Here is an 11334-nt window from a genome sequence, read left to right on the forward strand (position 1 = left end):
CTGAATTTATCCGCGAGAATTCCTCTGTGTGAACCCACCCTAACAGGACACCTGGGAATTCTGCTCTTGTGGGCTGTGAGATAGTAGCGGGGGCTAACATGGTGCCCACCAGTAGGTAGAAGCTCTTCTTTTCATAAAAGGTTGTGACTTTTTGCAAGGTCTGCACTTTGTCGCTGTGGTTACTATACGATATAATTACAAAATGCTGAAGACACTAGTGGTCATTTTTTTAATCTTTATTAAGGAGCCATAGGGGGAGATTTATCAAAACTTGTCCATCGGTCATAAAGAGAACCTTGCCCCCATTCACCCAAGATTTATTCTCTGGGTGGGACGTCTCAAAGCTTTCCGGGCTGTTCACACTGAGCAAAAGTGGCCGAGTTTTAAGCCGCTGTTCCATTGTTTCAATGGGATTTCTGGGGCGTCTCCATTCTCCGCCCAAAGCAGTGACATGTAGGAGATTGTGTCGTTTGTTGAGATGTTATAATCCAGCGTTGTCCGGATGGTTGCTGTTTTATCTTTCTCCAGCCTCCTAGTTCTTCCCCTGGATGTTACTCAGGGTTTTAGGATTCTGGGTCTTTTCCCTCAGGCAGATGGAGATGCCTTCTCAGGATGACATTAGGGACAGACGCTAGGAAAAAGAAGAAGAAAGAACATTAATGATCAGACTACTGATCAGAAACTCTATGAATATATGAGGAAGGGGATTATATCTGGAGCCCATGAGACCTTCACACGTCATCTACTCACCTGGAGATCTGTATAGTTATGATATAAAGTCACATCTCAGAATTCCATATATTCAGCTACCAGGACGGGAACATAGAAGATCTGCAGGAGATAGAAGGACAGAATAGAGGGTGTTAGTGTGCGGCTGTACTCACCAGGGGATCTAGTGTGGAAGGGTTTCTATATTACTCTTATATAGGACACATGTGGATTACACCAGATGGTGAATAGTGACAGGAACTCACCTCAGCACATCGTCCGGTACATTTTATACAGACCCGAGTTCTCACTCCTGGATTTTATGCAGGGTTTTCGGGGTCCGGGGTCTTCTCCCTCAGGCGGATGGAGATGCCTTCTTGGGAGACCCTTAAAGTTAAGCTCTAAGAAAAACAAGAAGAATGAACATTAACTAGATTTGCATTTCCAGGGAAATACATAGTGCTTGAAAAGAGCGCCCCTTTACCAGTGACTTTCTTTTAAGAGAAACTTTAATCCTGGGTGCCGTCCCTTTAAGAGCGACTTGGGTCCCATCCCTTTAAGAGCGACTTGGGTCCCATCCCTTTAAGAGCAACTTGGCTCCCGTCCCTTTAGGAGTGACATGAGTCCCTTTAGGAGCGACCTGGGTCACTTTAAGATCGACCTGGGTCCCTTCCCTCTTAAAAGGATCCAGGTCGCTCATAAAGGGACCCATTTCGCTCATGAAGGGACCCATTTCGCTCATAAAGGGACCCATTTCGCTCTTATAGGGACCCATTTCGCTCTTAAAGGGACCCAGGTCTCTCTTAAAGGGACCCAGGTCGCTCTTAAAAGGACCCATTTTGCTCTTAAAGGGACATATTTCGCTCTTAAATGGACACAGGTCACTCTTAAAGGGACACAGGTCACTCTTAAAGGGACCCAGGTCGCTCTTAAAGGGACCCATTTTGCTCATAAAGGGACCCATTTCGCTCTTAAAGGGACCCAGGTCGCTCTTAAAGGGACCCATTTTGCTCTTAAAGGGACATATTTTGCTCTTAAAGAGACCCAGGTTGCTCTTAAAGGGACAAAGGTTGCTCTTAAAGGAACCCAGGTCGCTCTTAAAGGGACCCATTTTGCTCTTAAAGGGACATATTTTGCTCTTAAAGGGACCCAGGTCGCTCTTAAAGGGACCCAAGTCGCTCTTAAAGGGACCCAGGTCACTCTTAAAGGGACCCAGGTTGCTCTTAAAGGGACCCATTTCACTCAAAAAACGGACCCAGATCGCTCTTAAAGGGACCCAGATTGCTCTTAAAGAGACCAATTTCACTCCTAAAGGGACCAATTTCACGCTTAAAGGGACCCAAGGGACCCAGGTCTCTCTTAAAGGGACCCAGGTCGCTCTTAAAAGGACCCATTTTGTTCTTAAAGGGACATATTTTGCTCTTAAAGGGACCCAGGTCGCTCTTAAAGGGACCCAGGTCACTCTTAAAGGGACCCATTTTGCTCTTAAAGGGACATATTTTGCTCTTAAAGGGACCCAGGTCGCTCCTAAAGGGACCCGGGTCGCTCTTAAAGGGACCCGGGTCGCTTTAAAAGGGACCCATTTTGTTCTTAAAGGGACCCGGGTCGCTCTTAAAGGGATCCGGGCCGCTTTAAAAGGGACCCATTTTGCTCTTAAAGGGACCCATTTCGCTCTTAAAGGGACCCAGGTCGCACTTAAAGGGACCCAGGTCGCTCTTAAAAGGACCCATTATGCTCTTAAAGGGGCATATTTTGATCTTAAAGGGACCCAGGTCGCTCTTAAAATGACCCATTATGCTCTTAAAGGGGCATATTTAGATCTTAAAGGGACCCAGGTCGCTCTTAAAGGGACCCAGGTCGCTCTTAAAGGGACCCAGTTCGCTCTTAAAGGGACCCAGGTCGCACTTAAAGGGACCCAGGTCGCTCTTAAACGGACCCAGGTCGCTCTTAAACGGACCCAGGTCGCTCTTAAACGGACCCAGGTAGCTCTTAAATGGACCCAGGTCGCTCTTAAAAGGACCCATTATGCTCTTAAAGGGGCATATTTTGCTCTTAAAGGGACCCAGGTCGCTCTTAGAGGGACCCAGGTCGCTCTTAAAGAGACCCAGGTCGCTCTTAAAGGGACCAAGGTCGCCCTTAAAGGGACCCAGGTCGCTCTTAAAGGGAGCCAGGTTGCTCTTAAAGGGACCCAGGTCGCTCTTAAAGGGACCTAGGTCACTCTTAAAGGGACCCAGGTCGCTCCTAAAGGGACCCAGGTCGCTCTTAAAGGGACCCATTTCGCTCTTAAAGGGACACATGTCGCTCTTAAAGGGACCCTGGTCGCTTTTAAAGGGACCCAGGTCGCTCTTAAAGGGACCCAGGTCGCTCTTAAAGGGACCCATTTCACTCTTAAAGAGACCCGGGTCGGTCTTAAAGTGACTTAGGTCACTCTTAAAGTGACCCATTTAGAGCGACTTGGATCCCTTTAAGAGCGACTTGGGTACCGTCCCTTTAAGAGCGATTTGAGTACCGACCCTTTAAGAGCGACTTGGGTACCGTCCCTTTAAGAGCGACTTGGGTACCGTCCCTTTAAGAGCGACTTGGGTACCGTCCCTTTAAGAGCGACTTATGTAATTCCCCTTACACAGCGACTTGGATACCGTCCCTTTAAGAGTTGCTAGGGTACCGCCCCTTTAAGAGCGGCTTGGGTACCGTCCCTTTAAGAGCGGCTTGGGTACCGTCCCTTTAAGAGCGGCTTGGGTACCGTCCCTTTAAGAGCGGCTTGGGTACCGTCCCTTTAAGAGCGGCTTGGGTACCGTCCCTTTAAGAGCGGCTTGGGTACCGTCCCTTTAAGAGCGGCTTGTGTACCGTCCCTGCTACATGGCTGCCTCAGCTCTGCTATTTTACTGGCTGAGTTCTGCTACTTATAATGGTAAAGATCATTGCTCGGTTACCATGACAATCTTACTCATGTCATTGACACAAAATCGTTAAGGACCTTCCATATATTACATCTTCTATTGGCCAATAGTGGACATGTGACTGTGGATGTTGTGATACATTGACTGACGAGACCTAGAAACTTTATATATGAGGAATAGGCTTCCAATGGAGTCCAACAAGACCTTCACACGTCATCTACTCACCTGGAAATCTGTATAGTTGGTTAGTTGTTGTAACATCAGGCCGCAGAATCCCACATACTCACTGAGTAGGACGGGAACATAGTTAGTGTCCGGCTGTACTGACCAGGGGCTCTGCTGTGGAAGGAGATGGAGGAGGACACGGCCACCAAGAGTTTCTTTACTTCTCTGATATCGAAGAGGACTCACCTCAGCACATCATCCTGTACATAGCTCAGCGTTGAAGGAGGCCATTCCTACAGCAACTGGAAAGAAACAGAGTAGTATTATTATATCGCCTCCTATACCGTCATGTCTGATCTATTCTACAATGAGATCACAGAGCAGTGGGAAATCTCCAGTGTATCCAGCACACAACATGTTACTTCCGCAGAATAAGAATCACGTTGGTCACCAAGGCTGCGGCCAGTCTGACGTGGCACATCAAGCGGCTGCCGTAAGATCTATTGTACAGGCAAACAGCTTGGCAAAAGTTGTAAGTTGCCATGTCAACAAAGGCCGTTCCTGCGCCGATCCTGTGGGCTGTGTGATTGCTTCTCATCTAGAACATAAAGAGACGTGTCAGTGTCATACAAGCAATGACCCCTCTGTATATCACTGAGGTCCTGTATACTACTATATACTGTATATACTGATAACTCACTGAAAATACGGCGTTCACAGAGTTCCCGATGCACACGATCCATCCGATGGTAAATAGGATTCTCTGGCCGATGATAAATCGCTTCTCCGATGGTTCAGACCGATGGATCATGAACTTATAATGGAGGAAAGCGACGCCAGGTCCTGAAATAGAGAAGAAGTGTTATCAGTCGCAGATTTGCACAGGTCCGGCCTATAGCTTCTCTAGGAGCCAGTGATGGGTATAATCTGCAGTGATGGCCGCCGCTCAGCGGTATAGTGATCAGAGATTTACCGCCATCACTGAGCGCTGGAGCCGCTGAGCTCTTCATAATGTCACCGCCCTATAGGAAGCTGCAGCCACTTACCTAGGATGGAGGATACCAGGAATACGGCTGTATACACCACTGACTCCGGGGGCTGTATTCCCGTGTCACTGAAAGAAAGGAAATTGTGAGAGTTATCAATAAATCATCATCATAATAGAAGGATAATAGTAATCCTAGGACTCTTACCTGATGAACGGCTTCCTGTTGTGTCCGGAGAGGACGGTCAGGAGAACCAGGACATAGAGGCCCCATAGATTCCAGATCACCCAGATCACAGGCACCTCCATGGCTTCTCTCTCTGCTCTCACAGATCAAGAAGGGCGATTGTTGTCAGGACGGGGATATTATGGGCTCAGAACCCGATGATGTCACTGATGCTGTTACTTTGTCATTGTGACATCATCAGACACGTCTGGACATGATTGGTCCTCAGTGTTGCAGATCTTCTCTCCTGTATTTTTGCTTCTACTTAATGTATTATTATGGTATGCACTGTTACTATGGGCTATATACAGTATATTATGGTATGCACTGTCACTATGGGCTATATACAGTATATTATGGGATGCACCACCACTATGTGCTGTACACAGTATAATATGGGATGCACTGTCACTATAGGCTATATACAATATATTATGGGATGCACCGTCACTATGGGCTATATACAGTATATTATGGGATGCACCACCACTATGTGCTGTACACAGTATAATATGGGATGCACTGTCACTATGGGCTATATACAATATATTATGGAATGCAATGACACTTTGGGCTGTATATATTATGGGATGCACTGTCACTATGGGCTATATACAGTATATTATGGAATGCACCGCCACTATGTGCTGTACACACTATAATATGGGATGCACTGTCACTATGGGCTATATACAATATATTATGGGATGCACTGTCACTATGGGCTGTATATATTATGGTATGCACTGTCACTATGGGCTGTATACAGTATATTATGGGATGCACTGTCACTATGGGCTGCATATATTATGAGATGCACTCTCACTATGGGCTATATACAAAATATTATGGGATGCACCATCACTTTGGGCTGTATATATTATGGGATGCATTGTCACTATGGGCTGTATATATTATGGTATGCACTGTCACTATGGGCTGTATACAGTATATTATGGGATGCACTGTCACTATGGGCTGTATACAGTATATTATGGGATGCACTGTCTCTATGGGCTATATACAATATTATGGGATGCAATGTCACTTTGGGCTGTATATATTATGGGATGCACTTTCACTATGGGCTGTATATATTATGGGATGCACTGTCACTATGGGATATATACAAAATATTATGGGATGCACCATCACTTTGGGCTGTATATATTATGGGATGCATTGTCACTTTGGGCTGTATATATTATGATATGCACTGTCACTATGGGCTATATACAATATATTATGGGATGCAATGACACTTTGGGCTGTATATATTATGGGATGCACTGTCACTATGGGCTATATACAATATATTATGGGATGCGATGACACTTTGGGCTGTATATATTATGGGATGCACTGTCACTATGGGCTATATACAATATATTATGGGATGCACTGCCACTATGGGCTGTATTTACTATGGGATAGCACTGTCACTATGGGCTGTATACAGTATATTATGGGATGCACTGCCACTTTGGGCTGTATATATTATGGGATGCATTGTCACTTTGGGCTGTATATATTATGGGATGTACTGTCACTATGGGCTATATACAATATATTATGGGATGCAATGACACTTTGGGCTGTATATATTATGGGATGCATTGTCACTATGGGCTGTATATATTATGGGGTGCACTGTCACTATGGGCTATATACAATATATTATGGAATGCAATGACACTTTGGGCTGTATATATTATGGGATGCATTGTCACTATGGGCTGTATATATTATGGGGTGCACTGTCACTATGGGCTGTATACAGTATATTATGGGATGCAATGACACTTTGGGCTGTATATATTATGGGATGCATTGTCACTATGGGCTGTATATATTATGGGGTGCACTGTCACTATGGGCTATATACAATATATGATGGAATGCAATGACACTTTGGGCTGTATATATTATGGGATGCATTGTCACTATGGGCTGTATATATTATGGGGTGCACTGTCACTATGGGCTGTATACAGTATATTATGGGATGCACTGCCACTATGGGCTGTATTTACTATGGGATAGCACTGTCACTATGGGCTGTATACAGTATATTATGGGATGCACTGCCACTATGGGCTGTATTTATTATGGGATGCATTGTCACTATGGGCTGTATATATTATGGGATGCAATGTCACTTTGGGCTGTATATATTATGGGATGTATATATTATGGGATGCATTGTCACTATGGGCTGTATATATTATGGGATGCACCGTCACTATGGGCTGTATACAGTAAATTATGGGATGCAATGTCACTATGGGCTGTATATATTATGGGATGCACTGTCATTATGGGTCGTATACAGTAAATTATGGGATGCAATGTCACTATGGGCTGTATATGTTATGGGATGCAATGTCACTACGGGCTGTACATATTGGGGGGTGCACTGTCACTATGGGCTGTATACAGTATATTATGGGATGCAGCGTTTCATTAGCTGCTCTGAAAAGTGTTTAATTTTTGTGATTTAATCCTAAAACAGGATACTTAACCCAGATCATTACAGTCTATAGGGACTATGAAATAAAAACCCCAACTACCCAGGAGTAAAATGAAAAGCGATATTTCCAGAAGGGCTGCAAGGCACCAGGGAAGAATAGAGGATATGAAGGGAGAGAAACATGATAGCCCCAAATCTTTAACATCGCTAATAATAAAGCAAGACTCACCTTCCAGGCCAATACAAATAAGTTTCCAGTTGGCTTGAAAACACAGACATACTGTGCGTTTTCCCCTCAAATCTACATTTCCTATGAGGAGAAAAAAAATTGCAATGGGCAGTAATTTCAATTAGAAGTCTTAATTCTTTTCATTCAGGTTTCTTGTAACCTAGACTTTGTGTTACATAACTCACATACAACCCCCAAGACAGAAAGTACAGTAATATGCAGTATATTGTAGCCAATGTTTTTTTTTCTTCCAAATATTTTTATTAGATTTTTCAAATTTTATCTATAACAATACAGTTACATATCAAAGGAAGACATAAATAGGATACAATATAGTTAGTTTGAAAACAATTTTGCTATAAAGAACAATAGAATCTAAAGAACAAAAATGAATGCTCTACAGGATAGAAAGAAATGTAGATAAAGAATCTCTATCTTTAATATAATTAAGGAACTCTGAGTACTCCTAGGGTGCCCTTTGCCTCCGCCGTCTGATACCAAACAGTATTACAAAAGTGTTTCATAACAGCTTCCCTCTCCTCCTGCGACATAACCTTTATGAGAAAAAATTTCCATTTTTTTAATGCAATTTTTTGTGGAAACATCTTTGTTGCGGATTTCATCCAGCATTTCCCAATGAAGAGTTTCTTTAAGCGAGGTTGTTAGCTCAGAAATAGTGGGAAGTGTGTCAGAGATCCAGTGGTTTAGTAAGCCTTTTAAGGCCAATAACAGAGTAAGATGAATACATTTTGAGGCTATAGGTTTTTCAGAGGGATCTCCATCCCCGGCCACCACAACATGAAAAACATAACTGAGTAGAGTTAGAGGTATGAATTCATTCCATGTATTCTGAATAAAGGTTTGTACTAATTGCCAGTATGTCTGAATTTGAGAACAAGACCAAACACAGTGTAATAAATCTGCGCTAGGTTCTTTACATTTTGGACAATATGTCAAGAAATCATCTGGCATGGTGGAGTAAGAAAAGTTAAAAGCGTAAATTGCCTTATGGAGTAGCCGGAAGTGGATTTCCCTCAATTTCACACTGGGGATGGCTGCAGTTACATATCGGATGCTATTTAGCAATTTTTGTTCCAAATTATCTGTTTGTATTTCTGCAGCCCATTTCCGGAGAAAAGGGGGAGGAGATTTGTGTAAGGAATCAACACATATCCTACGGTATATTTGTGAAAGAGATAAGGTGGGAGAAGAATTGGAGCATAGAAAATCTAAATCATTAGTTTTTTCTGCCGTTGCACAAGATTTAACTCTATTAATAGCAAAAGAACACAGTTGTTCAAATAAAACCTGGTGATGGGGAGGGATATCATACATGTCTCTAAATTTTTCCCAAGATAACAACTCTCCCTTATCTGAGTCCAGTAAGTTACTTAACCCCTTAAGGACCGGGCCTAAAATGGCCTTAAGGACCGGAGCAAATTTTATGAATATGACCTGTGTCACTTTATTCATTAATAACTTCGGGATGCTTTTACCTATCCGGCTGATTCTGAGACTGTTTTCTCGTGACATATTGTACTTCACATTTCTTGTAAATTGGAGTCGATACTTATAACGAATCTTTATGAAAAAAACCAAAATAACGTGAAAAATTGTAAAAAAATGCATTTTTCCAACTTTAAACCTTTTCTGCTTATACAGAAAATGGTTATGCCACATAAATTATATATTAAATAGCATTAGCAACATGTCTACTTTATGTTGGCAGCATTTATTAAACTATATTTCATTTTTTTTAGACAATAGAAAGCGTAAAACATTAGCAGCAAATTTCCAAACTTTCAGTAAAATTTCAAAATCAGATATTTTTAGGGACCTGTTCAGGTTTAGGCTGGGTTCACACGCTGTAACTGTGCGGCTGTATTTTTTATGCGGCTGTAAATGTGCGGGTGAAACTACTGCCATGGGAAAAAATAGACATGCGGCTCAAAACATACGGTCATTTACTTGGAAATCTGGTTCAACTAAAAATAACAAATAAAATGTTAAGAAAGTGATGCAAACACCTCTGGATGCATCTGGGAAAGCAGGGAACACAGTTTACATGAATCGCTATTACCGGGGTTTGCGATCCTCTGCACTATAGCCGATGTCTCTCATGGTTAATATATTGAATTAATAAAACACATTTTCTTTGTAATAAAGTCCCTTTTATTGTTCAATAATTAAATGTAAACAATTCCATCATTTTGCAATTAAATATACTGTTAAAATAAATATATATATAAATAAATGCATATTTATATATATATTTATTTTTTGACAGTATATTTAATTGCACAATGATGGATTCGTTAGAATTAAATTATTGAACAAAGAAACTGTATTTATTTAAACGAAAATGTGTTTTCTTAATTAAATATTAATTAGTACAGGAAGCTCTATAAGCCGTTAATTCATATGCCGGCAATAGAGCATTCTGTACTAATCATCACTTTACTTTAATTAAAACATCAAATGTTTCTTCTAATTATGTTATCACAATAGCATTATTAGAAGAAACATTTAGAATTATATGTGCGCTCAGCTGATTGGCTGTTCGGCTGAGCGCACATATAATGAGCCGGTCCGCAGTACAGTGACTTCATTGTGCTGCGGACCAGCGAAGAGGACACATCGGGGTGAGTATAGAGCTCTCCCCACCCCCTCCCCGGCACTGCACCCCTCCCAGCAAGGAAGGGGGGTCACTTAACCCCTTCCTTGCTGGGATGGGTGCAGTCTGACATCAGTCTGGCCCCCAGGGGTTTAAGGGGGATACGATACATCCTCCCTTAACCCCTTGGGGGCCAGACTGTAAGCTGCGATCTGTAAAGATGCTGCATACTGTAAGGTGCACAACACCGCTCACAATGATGGGTGTTGTGCTCCTGTTTGTGTGTTTTTTGTGTGTTTCTCCCTTTTTGTTTTTCAGATATCGGTATCCTGGGGATTACGTCGGATTCCATGGACTACGTCGATGACCAGCGGTTGTTCTTTGAATTTTTTTTAATAAAATGGTCAATGAGGGGTGTGGGGGTGTTTTTATTTGAATAAAAAAATTTGTAAACTTGTGTCTTGTCTTTATTTCTTTACTTTATAGACTTAGTAGTGGAAGCCGTCTAATAGACGGAATCCATTACTAAGTTGGGGCCTAGTGTTAGCCGGTATAAAATGGCTAACACTAACCCCCTATTATTACCCCAGTACCCAATGCCACCAGGGGTACTGGGAAGAGCCGGGTGCCAGTGGTCCCGGAGCGTCAAAATTGGCGCTCCTGGACCGGGCGGCAGCAGGCTGGTAAGATTTAGGCTGGGGAGGGCCTAAACCAATGGCTCTTCCCACCCTGGTGTTACCAGGCTGCTGTCGTTTGGTTTTTAACCCGGCTGGTTATAAAAATAGGGGGGACCCTATGCGTTTTTTTTTAAATAAATAAATAAAAAAAAAACGCATAGGGTCCCCCCTATTTTTATAACCAGCCGGGTTAAAAACCAAACGACAGCAGCCTGGTAACACTAGGGTGGGAAGAGCCATTGGTTTAGGCCCTCCCCAGCCTAAATCTTACCAGCCTGCTGCCGCCCGGTCCGGAAGCGCCAATATTGACGCTCCGGGACCACTGGCACCCGGCTCTTCCCAGTACCCCTGGTGGCATTG

General features: G+C 42.9%; 1 protein-coding gene across 4 annotated transcripts; it reads right to left on the reverse strand.

Moving 5' to 3' along the window:
- Positions 1-250: 250 nt before the first annotated feature.
- Positions 251-5199, reverse strand: LOC138779201 (DNA damage-regulated autophagy modulator protein 1-like). 4 transcript variants are annotated; one of them, XR_011361090.1, is made up of 7 exons: positions 4967-5199; positions 4820-4871; positions 4474-4616; positions 3834-4371; positions 975-1109; positions 751-831; positions 251-631 (listed from the first exon to the last, which is right to left on the reverse strand). XR_011361090.1 is itself a non-coding variant. In XM_069956567.1 (4 exons), exons 1-4 carry the CDS (start codon positions 5065-5067, stop codon positions 4192-4194), a joined length of 492 nt encoding a protein of 163 aa, XP_069812668.1. In that variant the 5' UTR covers positions 5068-5199; the 3' UTR covers positions 3635-4191. The 4 variants fall into 4 exon arrangements, 1 of the variants encoding a protein (XP_069812668.1); XR_011361091.1 differs by having other exon boundaries at positions 3834-4075; positions 4820-4887; XR_011361089.1 differs by having other exon boundaries at positions 4820-4887.
- Between the last annotated feature and the right edge of the window lie 6135 nt (positions 5200-11334).

The sequence above is a fragment of the Dendropsophus ebraccatus genome, chromosome 1 (genome assembly GCF_027789765.1).
Source record: "Dendropsophus ebraccatus isolate aDenEbr1 chromosome 1, aDenEbr1.pat, whole genome shotgun sequence".
Classification (NCBI taxonomy): Eukaryota; Metazoa; Chordata; class Amphibia; order Anura; family Hylidae; genus Dendropsophus; species Dendropsophus ebraccatus.